Source organism: Schistocerca cancellata, chromosome 7 (genome assembly GCF_023864275.1).
Source record: "Schistocerca cancellata isolate TAMUIC-IGC-003103 chromosome 7, iqSchCanc2.1, whole genome shotgun sequence".
NCBI classification, from domain to species: Eukaryota; Metazoa; Arthropoda; class Insecta; order Orthoptera; family Acrididae; genus Schistocerca; species Schistocerca cancellata.
The window spans coordinates 827,861-846,669 of NC_064632.1; the positions used below are offsets into that span (position 1 = coordinate 827,861).

Sequence of the window (18,809 nt, forward strand, 5' to 3'; positions counted from 1 at the left end):
ACCCATAAAGTTTTTAGCAATTAAGGCATTTCCATCGAATTACTACATCGAAAGTCTGAATTGTCACATACCTTACAAATAGAAGAACGTTGTACATCTTGATTACATTTTCTTCCGGTCCACTTTCACACAATCTCTGGTGTCTCAGAATCAATTATTACTTCTATTGCTCTCAATTTCCTAGCAGCATAGTGCCCATTTTGAAGTAAAATTCTTACAATTGAAGCATATCATGTTGAGAAATATGTGTAGCTAAAGAAAGAATAAGTTACAGCATCTTCTGTACCAATAAAAATTGGGTGAATGACTCCAAAATAGTTAAAAGTTTTCCTCTTTGCTATCTATTGGTTGGTAAATTCTGCCAACCAAGCATTGCACAGTATCAATCTACATAAAAACTCCTATTCTGAAAGATGAATCTCAAAAGGTACTGAAGACAAGTAAAGGTATATAAATCTAAAAATATAATTGCTAGATGTAAAGCACATGAGACTGCAAACTCTAAAAATAATTCTAAAGCAGCTTGGAATGATACTGAAAAGGAAATGATTAATTGTAGTAAAGAAAATAGTGTCCCACTTGTCTTTACAATTCTCAGTATTCTGTAAATCATACTAACCACACCACACTGCTCAGTAACTGCACCCTGTTTCCTCAGACTGAGCACTGTGTGAAATTCTTTACCACAAATTTCCTTGGTCAATAATTACTGTAGGAATGCACATACAAAATTTTCAGGAAGTTGCTACATTCAGAGACTTTAAATAAATATAAAGGAGCATCAGATACTTAGCTCAAGTGCACTGAATTTTATTCTGTTGAACTCTTAGTAATGAACCACATTGAAATGCGATTCAGAAGTGAAAAATATATTTTTAATTTTTATGCAAGCAATTTTATTTTGCAATGTATTGTTACAACAGACTTCAGTACATCATATGATAAGGGGCTTCAAATTCATGCCACACAAGCTCTGCAGATGTCAATTTTCTTCACTAGTTACACAGCAATTCATTTTAATGTAATCGAGTAGTATTTCAAATGAAGGTTTTAATTGCACATACAAATAAAAGGATAAAGGTATCAATTGAAAAACAACACTGCAAAAAGATTTTATTTTCTTTATTAATATCACTTGGGTTTCCACATCACCAACAGGGGTACCAAGCACAATGCATTACTCTGTTTTACATGGCGAGTTTCCCCAGTAGGCCTACAAACCATGGAATGTACAGAAGCACATACACATCTAAAACTTAGTACCGACAGTAATTATGGTCAGAATTTAAGTGAACATTTAATATTTCACTTTCAGGCTGCCTCAGTGCCTAAACAATATTTGCTTTTTCAGCAAGAGTTGGTTTCTTCAAACTGCCCTTTGGCTGTTTGTTACATTTACCAGGTCTTCGTTGCACTTTCACCTTCTCGTTGCTGGGGCGTCGTGGAGCTTCCCTGCAGTCTGATTGAAAAAGTGACAGCGAATGAGCTGCATCCTTCTGTAGTGACTTCAGGATTTCTGTGGACACTTTACCTGAACTGACACGGTTAATCAAAATTTGGTATGTGGACACTAGTTCTCGGGCCAGAGATGTGTTCTCGTGATCATCAGTATTCGTTTACAGTGAACACAAAATGGCAGAAGCCTCTTCTGTCACCGTTGCTTCACTTGGTGTAAATGTGGCACTTGAATGTAATGCATACGTCATTGACACTGCATGAATGTGCTTGCATGTTCAAATGAATTAAACTGTCCACACAAGAACAACTAAAAGCATGTATACATATATTACATTTGGAGCACTTCAACTTGCACTCAAATTTACATTCAATGTTATTTAAAATCACAGTTTGTGTTACACCACAATGTGTTTGGGATTTCACATGAAACTTTGTACCATCAGTATTGACTGTAATGTCATTCTCCTTAATACTACATGAAGCTTTATGATGAGCCTCAATAAGATTGATTCTATATGAATGGCCACCCTTATACAGTTTAACCATTCGAGCACACAGTTTGTCACACACCAATTTCATCAACACAACAAGTAGACTGTCAAGTCTATTGTTTGTTTTTCCCTCTAGATAACAATATTTTAAAACTCTATGCATTGCTTCAAGGTGCACATTTGTATTTATACCCAGATTGTGACGGTGACAGTATGCCCACTGCTGAGGCCGGAATAAGTAATTTGACGAGAAATATACACCAAAGTCTCTTGTACCTTCATCTGCTTGAAGCTGCCCGACGAACGATTCCAGCAGCTCATTAAAATTGTCTATGTCTGCTTCTTCAAGCAATGTACGAAGAGCTTTGTACACAAGTGCTTTCTTCTCTTCATTGCCATGGACTTTCTTCAAATTATTCCGCCAGCTGCGGTCTATGTGCCAAGCACACAGTAGATTATTTTCTGCAGGTCCCATGACTCGTGACCATGCACTGCGGAAAGTATTAGTGTCGTCGGACATGAATACAGACGTTTTTATGATGCCAGCTCTCTCTTTCACAGCACTAAAGAAATGTGTCATTATGGAAGTAGTCTCCCGATTTGAAACACACAATGCTACAGGCATACCTGAACCAAAATCGTCTACCACTAACAATGTGGTCACCAACAGTTTGTAAACATTTGTACAATGTGTGGAGTCTACACATACAATATTTTGTCCAAATCTCTGTAATAACTGCTTCTGGTAGTCAGTCATTAACACTATCACCGAGTCAGTCCTATCAAAATCTTCCCTGGCCTCACCTTCTTTCTTATAGAGGAGAACACAGTCTTTCATTTTCTCCAACCACATACTAACACTGACTTCATCAATTTTATGCTGCTGATCATCACCAATGGCGAAGTCTCTCTTAATGTTATGAAGGTCATGTCGAGTCAGGAGATGCAGCCTCTCCACTCCGCTGGAATGAACTGAGTCCTGCACATCATCCAGAATTCTCTGGAAAGTGACCCCCTCAGCAATTTTACCTGCAACATTTTAAAATTACTCCAACTACAAAGAGGCCAATTCCGAGTATGTACATGAAAACACTCTTCAGAAAGGACACTGTAGTTAACCACCCCCAATAAAATAAATTCATGCAATATAACAATTGCTTAGTACTTATAAACTAGATAGTTTAACAAATGGCTTAACAGTATATTCAGTGTACCCTTCCAACAGTACTGAAGATGCTATTAACACACTGGGGATGGGAGAATAAACAGGCCTGATTAAAGCACCTGTTGCAATGTGATATTTCCCAGTTTCAGCTACCAAGGCTATTTTCAAATGATTACGAGGTACATGTACATGGGTACATGTAAAGAGAATTGTAACTGGTGTTTTTGTATAGTCACAAATCCATTATTGTAGTTGCAAATGCCCTGATCCACTATGTTTAACATGCTGGACAAGAAACAATAAATGTACTCCCTTTAGTCTACCCAGATACATTAATGATCTATTCTTAAATAGATTACTATGACACAAGCAATAACACAGGGAAACATAAGTATTTCAGAACTTATTTCCACACTTGCATTACTGTAATGCATTACACCTGCTCTCACACACACCTAAGTACATGGCATTACAGTCACCAATATTGTGGTCAATACGGATCACAACTGGTCTTTTACAACTGCTTTCATGCTACCTTCACATATTGTATTCATATGAACTGCCAATCGATATATTCACACCTTTTACGCCAGATCACATATCCATAACAATATTAATTTCTCAGCAGTAAAAAACAATACTCCTTCACTGCTTTAAACGCTTAGTGCCATAACTAGAGACAAAACTACTTTTTGTTCTCTCCTCCTCAGACTTCCACTTCATAAAGTCTAAAACAAAAGCATCGATGAAAGAATTGCATTCAGATTCAACTACTGCCAAGCACACAGCAGGAGTAAAAAACCTGCACTGTTAGATACCCTCACGAGTTACTGGTGTGATTTTAATCGTTTAAATTTGCAGCAATTTAACCTATACTTAATGTAGCAGACAGTAAGCTTACAGTTAATGTGAAATGCGTCTTTTTCAGGGTTTCAAATAAGCACATGTTCTATTGACCAACAAAAACAAGATCTAATGGCCACTGGTCAGGCAAGTACGTAATAATAATAATGGACGATATTAATTTAAGTAGGCAGTGTACACTTAACTTACCGTCCTTCGTTTGAAATTCACTAATTTCTTTTACCATCTCAACCATGTGCTCCTGCTCAACATGTAGGCGCAACTTAGCCAAAAAATTGCATTTAAAGCTGCAGTCACTTTTTGAGCACTTTATCGTACCTTCTTCACCTGGCTGAATTTTATGCACATTTCTCAAATGAGCATTCAAATGCTTCCTTGCTGAATATTCTCTATCACATACATAACACGCTACAGAACCAGCCATTCCAACGAAATAACTCGCTCTCACAAGGTGCACTGTTGCAAGGATATTCGCTCACATCAACTGTGAATACGAGAATAGGTTCGTACGAGCAGTTGCCAGCGGACTCGTGCGCATGCGCAGAGCTGAATTCGTGTACGAGCAGCGCTTTCTCCCGCTTTGTGGCTACTCGAAGTAGGGCTGTTTGGTGCACGAGCAGTGGCAGCAAGCTGCCAGACGCTACCCGGAAAAATGTTTCTGGCGCAGCCAAGCTGCCAGAATCGCGCATGCGCAGAGCTGTGAGAGTTGGAGTGGGGGGCAGACTCCACGTGTGTGCGTGCGTGTTCACTGTCCATTCCCTTGCAAGCTATTGTGGCGATAGGTCTGCTCTCTTGCTGTTACGCTTCATCATCGTGAATTGTAAGGTAAGCATTTTATTTATTTATTCTCATATGAAGTCACCTTTACTAGGAGTGTGAAGGACTTGGTTGAAACGTGAAATATATTGATACTGTTTATTCCAGATGTCCAGCGAATCTGAGACAGATTTTCTGTGGAGCGACGAGGAGCTGGAAATGTTGCAACCTCAAAAAAGACAGAGGATTGAAAATTATGTGGAGGATGTGGTGCCACAATATAATGACAGGGAATTTGTAGAGCATTTTCGGGTGCTGTGTCACGTGGCAGATGACCTTTGCGAAATGTTTAGGAATTCCAGATTCTACAATTATCAGGCAGGGGGAAATGGGAAACTGCTCCCACTGCAGCATATATTGATCTTTTTGTGGTTCGCGGGCCACGAAGCTGCAGGTTTCAGGGATGTAGCAGATAGATTTAACATTTGTATTTCTTCTCTGCGATGCGTTATTCAGAGAGTTACAAACTTTATTAGTGATTTGGGAAGAGAGGTTATAAAGTGGCCGTCCGCCGAAGAAAGAGCAGAGATTGAGGCTCATTTCCGGGGAAATGGATTGCCTGGTGCGATTGGGGCAATCGACGGTTCCCACATTAGGATTGATAGACCTCAGAAAGATCCCAAGTCCTATATGAATAGGAAGAATTATTTTTCTATTCAGCTTCAAGTAGTTTGTGATCAAAATCGATGGATTAGGGACTTATTCGTCGGCTATCCGGGCTCGTTACACGACGGGAGGGTTTTCAGGACGTCCACACTCTACCACACACTCGAAGAAAAGTGTGGAGATTTTCATATTCTGGGTGACAGTGCCTATCCCTGCACCAGAAATTTATTGACACCCTTTAGAAATACAGGGAATTTGTCCAGAGTGCAATGTGAATTCAATAGGGCACTCTCAAAAAACAGGTGCGTTGTGGAACATTGCTTTGGCCTGTTGAAGCAGCGTTTCAGACAGTTGTATCATCTGAAATTGAGGAGTGCTAGAGAGATGGCGCACTTCATCCGAGCGTGCTGTGTGCTACACAATCTCGCCGTGGAAGATAACTTGGAGTTAGAAGATAACGAAGGTACATACAGCAATAACTGTATCATTTCATTGTTTTACTACATTTTCAATAATTTTGTAAACGCTACCGACAAAAGCTGAATATACAAATAACTTCTAATTCTTTTGTGTGTATTTACGTATATGATCCTCACAGGTGAAGAAGATGATGCACCGGCTGAAGAACGAGTAGTCTGCTTCTACAACAGGGATGACAGAAGTGGCATTGCAAAGAGAAATATGATTGCAGCACAGTTGCAAATGTAAAAGCAGCACCAGATGCCCATCACCAACATATTACAACAAATGTAAGTGAAACCATATCAGATAAAATTATACCTTCAGATTAACAGCTTTAGTTACTACAAATTTGACGGTTTGATGTTCAGTGTCTAAGAATTTCATTCATTCATTCTTTATTGATCAACAAATTTTGTGTTCAGAGAGTACTACATGATATGGCACAAGTCATACTTCTGAAGCATTTAAAAAATACACAACACCAAATAAATACACCTACACTTACACAATTGTATGGGAATTATAGATTACAGGATACAGTATATTAGTACATTCAAAAGTTGTTTGAAATTAAGGTCAAAAAGGCCTAATTAAAATTTGTGTATAAATTTAAAATCAAATTCAGTACAGATAAGCATTACACAATGTATACAGTAGTTATGATTTGCTGGATAAATATAAGTACATACAAATAGATCAACTTTGACAGTTGTTTAGGCCATATTGAAATTTACATTTTGAAGGTAAATTATAGTAGAGAAAGATAAGTGTGCAAATATATTACATAAAAAAAATAGCATTCAAAACAGTCATGTTACAAAAACAGTATTTTAATAATATTGACAAGCCTTATTTTAAAATGTGCTGGGTTTTTGTTTAGTGGTAGATGATAATAAAGTTTAATCCCCATACATTTTACACTATCAGCTATATGCTGAAAGGAAAGGGTAAACTGTGTCAGCAAGTATTTCCCTCTAGTGTCTTGCTGGTGGTAGTCCAGATTCTGCTTCAGGCTGCCAATATTTAGCTTGGTAAAGCTTAGTATCTCCAATCTATACTGGCATGGAAGTGGAAGAATATCTAGTTTTTGGAATACTTGTTTACATGAGTCTCCCTGCTTTTTAAATAACACAATCCTGATGGCTTTATTTTGGAGCTTAAATATTTTATTGGATTCAGAACTGTGGCCACAGAATATGAGGCCATATGTTAGGATTTAGTGCAAGAGCATGGTAAACTGATGTTAGGATATTTATACTCATCAGTTCCCTGACTGACAAAAGCGTAACACATACTTTACTGAGGTAGCAGTACATTTGATTTTTATTACTTTTCCCCTCCAGATCATACCAATGATGTGGATGTTAGGATGTATTGTCACGGACTACAAGCAGGAGATCAAGGTGAAGGAAGTCAACTGCAGGCCATGGAGGAAGAATAAAGGGCTGTCCAAGAATAATCAACAGCTGAGGCATATAAAGGGAAGTTTTTTTATTTTTAATATAGACCATATTAGTTTTTGAGCTTTAATTGCATTTGTCTCTTGCCAAGTGAGATTGGTCGGTTATTTGACAGCATTTCTGTTTCTTGTGGAGAGGTATAACTTCAGCATATTTAAGCCAGCCTGGGAATGTTCCTGTAATAAGTGATTGATTACACAAATAACTTTAGATATGACTAAGCTCACATGAACACTCGTTTATTAACTCTGTTGATGTGTTATTGTAACCACTAGAATGGTTTAATTTCAAGGACATTGATACTATTTCTTTGGGTGAAGTGTAAATTTCATTTCACTGAGATTGCTTGTGTACACTGGTCTCAGATATTCCATTGTTTATCAGGGTTTCATTTACTTTTTGAGCTACTTGTTCCTCCTCATTTCTCGTCCTACCTGTCTCTGATTTAACTGTATCCCATATTGTTTTTATTTTATTGCTGGATGTACTTATCTTCTTCTCATAATGCTGGTGTTTAGATTTCTGGATAACCTTCTTCGATGTTTTGCAGTAAATTTTGTAATGAGCTGTAAGGCTAATAACCCATTTACTACTGGTTTTGTGATGTGGCTTACTTGCCTAGAATTGGCTATAAATATATTGTCAGTGGCTGTCTTAGCACATTTGTATACCCTAGTTGGGAAATTTACAGTAGAAATTAAATTGAATGTCAATGTAACTGATTTCAGTGTTTTTCAGGACATGTATATTAAAATCACCAGCAACCACTAGTTCTTTGTGAGTTTTTTTTAGATGTGTGATCATTAGCTACAATGTTAGGAAGAGTGCCTGGGACTCACTAGGACATGTCACCCATAAACTAACTTACATGACTAATTACACAATGTTATGGATTTACATTTACTCACACCAAAATTAGTTGATGCAGTAGTTTTTTGAGTTTATTATAAATGATTTTACAAACCACATATGTCGTATTGTGTTCATCATTTCTTCAAATTGCGTGCTTTGTCCTGTTTCCTTACTAAAGTCCTTATGAGCTCAACATCTTGTCATGCAAATGATAGGGTGTTGGCTCATTGTTTTTACAGGTTGAAGCTGAGGGCATCAGATGTCGCGTCTGAAGAGCAATGGAGGAGTAGTGATTATGAACTGTAATTTTGAACTGTGCATTTGGTGATTATAGTTTCAGTGTAATTGTGACTTGTCTTTGTGTTTGTAGTTAAATTGTAATTGTGAACTGTGCATTTGAGTATATTATAAATTTTAATTGTATATTGTAACATCCCACCCTCCTCTGCCATCCTGCCTGATGTGGGTCTTCCATGGTTTCCCCAGATAGTGTCAGGCGAATGCCAGGATGGATCCCTAAGTCCATGGCAGTTGTTCCAATACCCTTTATATGCTTATTTATAATATTGGAACAATTAAAGTGTTAAAAAAATGAAACTCAGCTTTTTTAATTCCTGTCATTTACCACCACTCAGTGACCTCATTTTATGCTTATAATCAGTATATTTTACAAATCAATGTTAAATGCCTATTTGCATTTGTTTTCCTGGTTTGACAATCAGTTAAACATTTTCTCAAAAGTAGTGTGCAATTTGTTTGGACCATACAAGGAGTGTAACTGATCAGACAGCAACTTGTACCAAACCAAACTCTAGATACCACACCTGCTAAATGACAAACATTCGCACTTGAATGAAAATGAATTAAGGAGTCAAGGTAACTCACAGTATTACACATGCTGAGACATGTAAAGCATATTAACAAGAGAACTTTTCTGGCTTTTGGACAAATTATTTTTCAGAGCTATACAGTCTATGTACTCACGTAATGCTGCAAAAACTGACCGAAATAAGTAAAAATAGCTGGTAACAGTATCAAGCACATGCACGGTTACAGCAGAACTTATTGGACATGTAGTCTTCAAGAGAAACAGGTCAATGCCATTTGTTGAGTCAAAGCATTCCACGCAGTAACGTGTGTGGACTGTATAATGTTAATTTTTCAGGTCTGTCTTCCTTTTGAGGAATGAAATGGATCTCTGCACAGCAGCCATACTCTTGCTTTCATGGGGTGAATTATGCTGAGGTCCAGAAGTGTAGGTGACTCGGGCAGTTTGCAAGGGAAAGAGCAAATGATGTTGCGTTTGGATGTGGAGATTAACTGTCAGTAATAAGAACAATGTCTGTCTCTGCTTCAACTTTACAATAAACTACTATATAGTAGGTCATTCCATTAATTTCAGAACCTTTTCCTGCTTGTCTATCACAGATTTCACTGAAATTTTATTGAACATTCACACGTCTCCCATGAACACTGATAAAGTTTAACATTTGTCGCAGCAATAATGGCAGAGATACAGCCGCTCGCTTTACTCCATGTGCAGAGTGAATGTAAATTTCTGGTGAATTTGAGATGTTACCTTGGGCAAAATTTTGTTGATGAAATGAAATTAGGCCATCTTGTACCACTTTATGCATTCTCATAAGAACAATAATGAAAAGAATTTTACAAATCATATTCAGCCAGAAAATTGTAGGCAAAATTGCCCAGAAAATTTTAGAGTTTGGCTTTATATATATATCTCAGGGACTAAAGGTATGATGAACATGAAACTTGGTATGTAATCCAATAACAAGGTTGTCAGGTATAACGTTTTGTTTTTGTACCACTTTCCAGTATGGAATAAATTAAATGGAAAGTAGATTTGGTAAGTAGGTGAAAAATGTGGTCTTTTTGACCTGATTTTGCAAAAGAACTGTTCTATTACTCTTTCCAAACTGGACTCGTTAAAACACCATTGTTTTAACAAAAAAAAAAAGACCAAAAAAGTTTTTGCTTACCCAATGTGAGCTATCAATGCTAAATAATTTGAATCACGGACATGCAAATTGTGGCACAGAAGAAATATAAACTTTGAATTTTTACATCTCATAGAGTAAACACGTGCTGATCATGAAACTTAACATCCAATAGATCAGAATCAGGATGATTTGGGATACAAAATTTCAGTTACTTTTGTCTAATGATGTACAAATTCATCCACAAGATGATGATCTTTATGAAATGATTAAAATGGGATACATTCCACACTTCATTTATAAATACAATTTTCTATTAACGTGTCAAAACTAATGTCCTTCTAACCAATGTCTTAAGCCCCCCCTGCCCCCAGACAGTGGGATTAATTTTCATCCAGGCCTAATACTGCTCCGTAAATTGAGGCAAAGTAGCCAGAAAAACCATGCTGCGAATAAAGTTTTATCTTTAGCTTCTTATAGCTTACTGATTAAAGTAATCATAAAACATGAAACTTTAGACTCAACAACTTTGCAATGTAAAGTTACCCAGTATAATATATCATTCACATACTTCTTTCGAAATTTCTAAAACATCAGTTCAAACTTGATGTTGTGGTCTTCAGTCCAGAGAAGGGTTTGATGCAGCTCTCCATGCTACTCTATCCTGTGCAAGCTTCTTCATCTCCCAATACGTACTGCAGCCTACATCCTTCTGAATCTGTTTAGTGTATTCATCTCTTGGTCTCCCTCTACAATTTTTACCCTCCACACTGCCCTCCAATACTAAATTGGTGATCCCTTGATGCCTCAGAAAATGTCCTACCAACTGATCCCTTCTTGTTGTCAAGTTGTGCCACAAGCTCCTCTTCTCCCCAATCCTATTCAATACTTCCTCATTAGTTACGTGATCTACCCATCTAATCTTCAGCATTCTTCTGTAGCACCACATTTCAAAGTCTTCTCTTCTTGTCCAAACTATTTATCGTCCATGTTTCACTTCCATACATGGCTACACTCCATACAAATACTTTCACAAACGACTTCCTGACATTTAAATCTATACTCTATGTTAACAAATTTCTCTTCTCCAGAAACACTTTCCTTGCCATTGCCAGTCTACATTTTATATCCTCTCTACTTCGACCATTATCAGTTACTTTGCTCCCCAAATAGCAGAACTCATTTACTACTTCAAGTGTCTCATTTCCTAATCTAATTCCCTCAGCATCGCCTGACTTAATTCGACTACATTCCATTATCCTCGTTTTGCTTTTGTTGATGTTCATCTTATACCCTCCTTTTAAGACACTGTCCATTCCGTTCAGCTGCTCTTCCAAGTCCTTTGCTGTCTCTGACGGAATTACAATGTCATCGGCGAACCTTAAAGTTTTTATTTCTTCTCCATGGATTTTAATACCTACTCCGAATTTTTCTTTTGTTTCCTTTACTGCTTCCTCAATATACAGATTGAATAACACGGGGAGAGGCTACAACCCTGTCTCACTCCCTTCCCAACCACTGCTTCCCTTTCATGTCCATCGACTCTTTTAACTTCCACCTGGTTTCTTTACAAATTGTAAAAAGTCTTTCGCACCCTGTATTTTACCCCTGCCACCTTCACAATTTGAAAGAGATTATTCCAGTCAACATTGTCAAAACCTCTCTCTATGTCTACAAATGCTAGGAACGTAGGTTTGGCTTTTCTTAATCTAGCTTCTAAGATAAGTCGTAGGGTCAGTATTGCCTCACGTGTTCCCATATTTCTACAGAATCCAAACTGATCTTCCTTACCAGTTTTTTCATTTGTCGTCTGTACAGAATTCGCGTCAGTATTTTGCAGCCGTGACTTATTAAACTGACAGTTTGGTAATTTTCACATCTGTCAACACCTGATTTCTTTGGGATGGGAATTATTATATTCTTCTAGACGTCTGAGGGTATTTCGCCTGTCTCATACATTTTGTTCACCAGATGGTAGAGTTTTGTCAGGACTGGCTCTCCCAAGGTTGTCAGTAGTTCTAATGGAATGTTGTCTACTCCTGTGGCCTTGTTTCGACTTAGGTCTTTCAGTGCTCTATCAATGTCTTCACGCAGTATCTTATCTCCCATTTCATCTTCATCTACATCCTCTTCCATTTCCATAATATTGTCCTCAAGAACATTGCCCTTGTATAGTCCCTCTATATAGTCCTTCCACCTTTCTGCTTTCCCTTCTTTGCTTAGAACTGGGTTTCCATCTGAGCTCTTGATATTCATACAAGTGGTTCTCTTTTCTCCAAAGATCTCCTTAATTTTCCTGTAGGCAGTAGCTATCTTACCTGTCGATCTCATTTTTGAGATGTTTGTATTCCTTTTTGCCTGCTTCATTTACTGCATTTTTATATTTTCTCCTTTCATCAATGACATTCAATATTTCTTCTGTCACCCGAGGATTTCTACTAGCCCTCGTCTTTTTACCAATTTGATCCTCTGCTGCCTTCACCACTTCATCCCTCAAAGCTATCCATTCTTCTTCTACCGTTAATCTTTCCCCCATTCTTGTCAATTGTTCCTTTATGCTCTTCCTGAAACACTCTACAACCTCTGGTTTAGTCGGTTTATCCAGGTCCCATCTCCTCAAATCCCACCTTTTTGTAGTTTCTTGAGTTTTAATCTACAGTTCATAACCAATAGATTGTGGTCAGAGTCCACATCTGCCCCTGGAAATGTCTTACAATTTAAAACCTGGTTCCTAAATCTCTGTCTTACCATTATATAATCTATCTGATATCTTCTAGTATCTCCAGGGTTCTTCCATGTATACAACCTTCTTTCATGAATTTTGAACCAAGTGTTAGCTGTGATTAAGTTATACTCTGCGCAAAATTCTACCAGGCGGCTTCCTCTTTCAATTCTTAGCCACAATCCATATTCACGTACTATGTTTCCTTCTCTCCCTTTTCCTACTCTCTAATTCCAATCACCCATTACTATAGTTCAAACTTAATTTTTCTAAAAATTAAAATAAGTCACATTCAACTTGCTTTTAGAAAATTATGGACAAAATTGAGGGAATGAACCCAAATAACAGGCTAGATTTCAACAACCTGTCGACCATGTTCTGCTGTGTCATTGACGAGTGATATCTCACTGTATTGCATTGGTCCGTGATGATATTGTTTAGAGATAATGCAAAGTTAATTTTACAAGGGTTAAAACAACTGTGCTTCACTATGAATGACCTATACATTAATGCCTAGCAGTTAATTGTAATCTAACAAAACTATGAAGAAACTGCGTGACTAAAATTTCTTAGGGCCAATAACATGCAAAGCATTAAAACAAACGACAATATAAAAAAATGAGTAAATGAATTTTTTTTTGGAGTTAAACAGGACAAATGAAAACAGCCTAAGAAATTTATCTCCAGATATGTGGGAACAAATGAACAAGCAATATCTTAGCAGTTAATTATAAATGAAAGTAGCTCTCCCCCCACCCCCTGTAAGGTTTCAGATTTAGGATTCCAAACACAGAAGCATTGATCAGTGCGAGCTGTTCTGAAGGGAAGACACGATGAGAAAATACTGGAGGAAAAATAGAGCAATGAAAGAATGACTTGCCACACAGTCCCGAACTGACCGAAGTATCTATTTGGGGACAGACATTTAAAAAAATCAGATTTTGGTTTATTTGTAGAATACAAGGGAAATGCAATCAGTCTACAAAGAAGATTGCTTATAAATCACTTTTGCCACCATCCCTAGACTATTGCTTAAGTGTGAGAGACTCATAACCAAACAAAGAGGTATATTGAATATACAGACTGAACAAATGGTCACATGGTGGATTCATGAAAGTGTCACAGATGCTTTAAATGAACTGGTAGACTAACAGTCACAGTGTCCCAAGAAAGCCTACTCACAAAGATTTAAGAAACAGCTTTAAATGACTGTACTAGTCTTCTACATATAACTCCTGTAGGGATCAAGACTAGATAAGACCAAATACAGCTCACACAGAGGCACTTCTACATGAACATAATGGGAAAATCTAATAAATGGCACACACCCTCTGCCATGCATTTTATCAGCAATAGAGCAAGTGGTAAATACCTATCAAATTCCAACACTTATCACTAACAAACCACTATTTAAAGTTTAGGTATCTAGCAGAGAGTTCAATATTTGTGATACATAAATTATAAAAATTGAAAGGGCACAATATAAAGAAAAGATTTAAAAATGAAATTTTGGAAGAGAACTTATCCGAGCCTCAAAATACTTCCTGATGAGCATATTATGCTCCAACGTTGCATTCAGCAAAGAACGATTCACTTCCATCCATTCACGTTTCAGTTCCAAGCTTTCCCGTTTCAACTGGAGCCTCTCTTTCTCCCTCTCGTCTCTCTTTTTCTGTCTTTCCCGCTCCATCTCAAGCCTCTCCTGTAAATAATTGCTCCTCTCTTCTCGGAAATCTCTTACTGTGCGACTCTTCAGTTTAAGCTTCTTGTGAGGAGGGGTGGATGTACTTGCAGAGTCCTTAAATATTAACATGCACAAAAATTGCTTACATGCTCATGCACCAAAATTGCTAAAATGCTCATGCATAAGTATGGCATAGAGAAGTATTACATCATAGTAATGTTAGCACTTACCCAGCGATGAAAATAATTTAGTACAGGAAAGACACTAAAAAATAGAGTAAAATCAGATTTGCTTGGATAGAGATAATGAACACAGTCAAATAGCAATGCTTTTAGGCACAAATTGTGTTACTGAAAAAAATTTTCGTATAACTAATAAACCAGTTTAATGTAAATACCTCCAGAAGGAATAGGGGTAGATTAGAGATGTCTGCAATACTTAAAGAGGGTAAAACGCATATTAAGGAATGAAAACTACAGTGCCTCTAACCAATTAAATTATTGCCATTAATAGTGTACAAATCAAACTGTGGTCATACTTGCTTGGAAGATTACTAACATATAAAGAAATTTGAATGAAATTAACAACGAATGCACTGAAAACGAAAAACGTTCACACAAACATCCAGTATACTCCCACAATATTCACCGAGAGACCTGACAAACTGCATAACTTCGGACCGCGATGTTGCAAATATGAATCAAACCATTTTATATTTACAGATATTTGCAAAACAAAATTGATACCTCCAGTTACCTTGGAGGATGAATTGAAAAATTACTTACGCACATAAACCATAAATTGAAGGATACAAAAAATAGGAAGGTCATATACAACAAAAATCTATGAAACTGCAATGCTCACACCCACGTGGACACTTAGCATTTAGTAATTAACAGCTAGTACAGTACGAATGAAACTATCAGAAATCATTTGCTTGGAAAATACTCCATGCAAAGCACTTCAAGATACTTTAGTAGTTTTGTTATGAAAGTCATAAAATGCAGTCTCAGCAAGCAGTAGGCATATTTCGCTCAAAGAATGAGCGCGCTGCCAAAGAGAGTGAGAATTAGAAAAAACTAACCTTCGTCGAGTATCCCGATGGACCTGGAACAGCCTGGTCGCTTGGTTGGTCGGTGGTCGCTGCCTTCGCCACAACGTCTAAAGAAAATAAAGCACTGCGTTAATGTACATCAAAAATCGTTATAAACCAAGTCTCTTGAAGAAATTCACGTGATGACTGTACGAAGTATCGAATGTAACTTACTTGCACCATCAAGCAAAATCTCCGGGTAAATGTTGGTCTTTTTTTCGAAGATTTCGTCCATTTCCTTCATATATACGAAATCTTTCCGACCTCTCCCCGACTTTTTGTTATTGTCCACTACGCCCTTATAAGAACGTAGCAAACATCGCCATTTGTTTTCCCATTGCGCTGGCGAGAACGTCTTTCCCAGCGCTTTCGTGATATACGTGGACATCGCGTCCCATAACTGCTGCTTCCTCTTCAGATCACGGCTCTTACCGAGCCGTTCATGATGAATTCTATAGAATTCAATTAATTTCAATGTAGACTCCTTGTCCCACAACGGTTCCGGTGTGGGACATGAAGGAAATTGTTCTTGGGTACGGGGTGGATGGAAAACCAAGAACTCGTCCATTAGATCGTAGTCTGAAAATAAATATATAATAGAGTTTCTATATTCTCACCCATAATTAACATACACTTTTTACAACTAATTAACAAATAATCTTACTTTGCATCACCTCGTCCCCAGAAAAAAACATTGCTGTTGCTGCTGCACATGGTCGGCGGTAACAACTGAAATCAGCTACGAGCTACGTCTCACGTGAGTCCAACCAGAAATGGGCCGCCAGAAAGTGTACGAGCAGAGCAAGCAGCAAGCGCGGAAGTTCTACGTCATCGTAGCCGCGCATGCGCAGTAGCGCCTTATTTCTCGCGCTGGAAAACTGCTTTCTGGCAACTGCTCAAACACACCTAATGTGTGTAGCAAAGATGTTGCATTCGCTCAGATGTCACCTATGCTTCTGATAACCTATATAAGGTTGGCCGCGCTGCAAGACAGGATGTCGACATGGAGATGGAGTACTTTTCGGGACTCTCAGGTAAACTTTGTTACTGCTTACGTTGGAACAGTAAGCTCAGCAGTTGCGTTGTTTTTTTGCCTTTTGTCTATCAAGTCGCCCAGCCGAATGGGAACGCCTGTCTGATAGTGACATTGGATCTGCTGTGTTCGTGGGTGCCTGCAGAAATTTATCCGGGGCCATTTGAGATAGAAAAGAGTTGTTCAAATGATTTGCGTACGGTGTTCCAGTTTGTTGCTATACCTACATTCTTTAACAACATTTGTGAAAATGGGACTTGCAGGGAATCACGTATCTTGCGTTTAAGAACAACCAATGTCACGGATTATAAGTCAATTTTCATCGACGTTTAAGAGATCGATGATGGTAATTCATATTAAATTTGGATTAAATCGAAGTTAATGTTCTTCGCTCTCGCGATTGTCATCACGTTTACTTAATGTTTACACTATTTCCAAACTTTTACAACCATTCGTTTTGGTATACCGTGCACGATTTTGTTGCCGAGTCATGTTAAAAAGAATGACACTCATTAGGGCTTATGTGGAATATTTAAACCGTTCAAAGTATACGCTAATGATACTCTGCTTCAAACAAAACTATCGAAAGAAGCTTTGTTTTGTGTCGAAGTTAATGATTTTTGGGTCTAGTGCAGCACGGGATACAACCCGTCGGCTTTGAACAATGACGTCATTCCTTAGTCATAGATCGTAATGTCTTCACTTCGAGGCATAGATAATAAAGCAGTTCTGTGTTCTAATAAGCACTATCATTAAAATAATGGAATGTAAATCTAAAAGCGATCGCTTGATATTGGGTGCATCATTTTACTGATTGCTTAATGAAGTAGGATCAGTTTATTCTATCTCGTGAGATTTTTTTTTTTAAAAAAGTCGAAAAACACTTATGCTTTTGACAAAGATCAATGTTTATCTCTCTCGCATTCCTTTGTTTCTCAACATTCTCCTCAGCTCTTTCATCCATGGAGGTAAGAATAAGGGGAGATGGCGCTACGTATCCCAGCCGTACTACGTTTTGAAGCCATAGGGGCGTGGCTCGCTGCCATGACACTCTGACCAAAACATTGCCAGTGTGCTATAGTGCTGCGTGTATTACAGTCGCTAATTGCACCATATACACATGTAACGTCATCAGCTTGGTTGTTTCAAAGTTTTTGTTTAACATAAAATCTCGTAAAGGCGAAATTCTGCGTTCCTTCTGATTAAAAATAGTTTTTAATGTAATATTACAAATAGCTAGCATTCAATGTAAACGATACAATTTTGTTAATACAGTAATAAACGTGTATCACAAACTAAATAATAGAAACTGAAAACTAAGTTAGCTATACCCTCCCTCCAAAGCCCCATAAATACATCTTGTTTGTAATACGTACTGGGACAGGAAATACGGAAGCGTCCGATCTAACCCATCGGCTTTGACCCATGACGTCACAAATATAGCGGAAACGACAATTCCAATATGGCGGATATAGAAACGTTGCATAGCTACAGATCAATGTGTAGGTCAATCAAAAGATAAAAAAAAGAAACAAATAAAAAAAAAAGAAAACAATATTGATTCATTAGACATGGGGGGTAAGGTGTGGGATGCGTCACCAATAGCCCCTCCCACACAAATGTCAACCTCTCCGGCACGTGGTATCCCCTGCTACGCTAACGAGGCTCTGGCGACCGAGTTTCTCCCGGGATAAGGAGAACCCTCTACTAAGTCAACGACCTTCTAGAAGGGCGGATGAGCTGGTAGAGCAAGGGCACCCTCTTGTCCTTGGAGTGAGAAATCACTCCTAAAGACGGAAGAATCACCAAGGGTGGTCAACGGCATACGATGCTGAAGTTAACGGGAAACCACAGCATTAAAGATCCAATGGATATCCCCAGGAAAACTCATCATGGCATGGTTCAATGTCAAATTATCCGGAGTTTCAACTCCCCCACTCGGATCTCCGGGGGGGGAGAGCCTTGAACAATGCCACAAGTAAATACAAAAATAATGCAACAATAGCAACTTGGAATGTAAGATCATTATACCAACCAGGCAAAGTAAATAATGTTATACAAGAAATGAAACGCCTAAAAATTAACATTTTGGGTGTAAGTGAAACAAGATGGCCTGACTCAGGAGAAATGACCATTAACATGAAA

General features: G+C 37.9%; 2 protein-coding genes and 1 long non-coding RNA gene across 4 annotated transcripts in view; 2 read left to right on the forward strand and 1 right to left on the reverse strand.

Annotated features, from left to right (window-relative positions):
• Nucleotides 1-961: 961 nt before the first annotated feature.
• LOC126092504 (uncharacterized) lies at nt 962-16,391 on the reverse strand. Of its 2 annotated transcripts, none has more exons than XM_049908129.1 (4): nt 16,296-16,391; nt 15,806-16,210; nt 15,623-15,699; nt 962-2,978 (listed from the first exon to the last, which is right to left on the reverse strand). In XM_049908129.1, the coding sequence occupies exons 1-4, from the start codon at nt 16,324-16,326 to the stop codon at nt 2,886-2,888; spliced, it is 606 nt and encodes a 201-aa protein (XP_049764086.1). In that variant the 5' UTR covers nt 16,327-16,391; the 3' UTR covers nt 962-2,885. The 2 variants fall into 2 exon arrangements, with proteins under 2 accessions (XP_049764086.1, XP_049764084.1); XM_049908127.1 differs by having other exon boundaries at nt 971-2,978.
• On the forward strand, nt 2,972-8,570 carry LOC126092505 (putative nuclease HARBI1). Its single transcript, XM_049908130.1, has 3 exons — nt 2,972-5,863; nt 5,999-6,149; nt 7,206-8,570. Exons 1-2 carry the CDS (start codon nt 4,903-4,905, stop codon nt 6,106-6,108), a joined length of 1,071 nt encoding a protein of 356 aa, XP_049764087.1. The 5' UTR covers nt 2,972-4,902; the 3' UTR covers nt 6,109-6,149; nt 7,206-8,570.
• Nucleotides 16,392-16,537: 146 nt separating the features above from the next.
• Nucleotides 16,538-18,809, forward strand: part of LOC126092103 (uncharacterized) — a 79,936-nt gene continuing 77,664 nt past the window's right edge. Inside the window, exon 1 of the long non-coding RNA XR_007521303.1 lies at nt 16,538-16,665. This is a non-coding gene — a long non-coding RNA (uncharacterized LOC126092103). The remainder of the gene's footprint in view (nt 16,666-18,809) is intronic.

Coding starts and splice junctions, on each gene's coding strand:
- LOC126092504 (XM_049908127.1), bottom strand. CDS start 2,802: ATGTGGTTGGAGAAAATGAAAGACTGTGTTCTCCTCTATAAGAAAGAA.
- LOC126092505 (XM_049908130.1), top strand. CDS start 4,903: ATGTCCAGCGAATCTGAGACAGATTTTCTGTGGAGCGACGAGGAGCTG. Junction 5,864..5,998: donor GGAGTTAGAAGATAACGAAG/GTACATACAGCA, acceptor TGATCCTCACAG/GTGAAGAAGATGATGCACCG.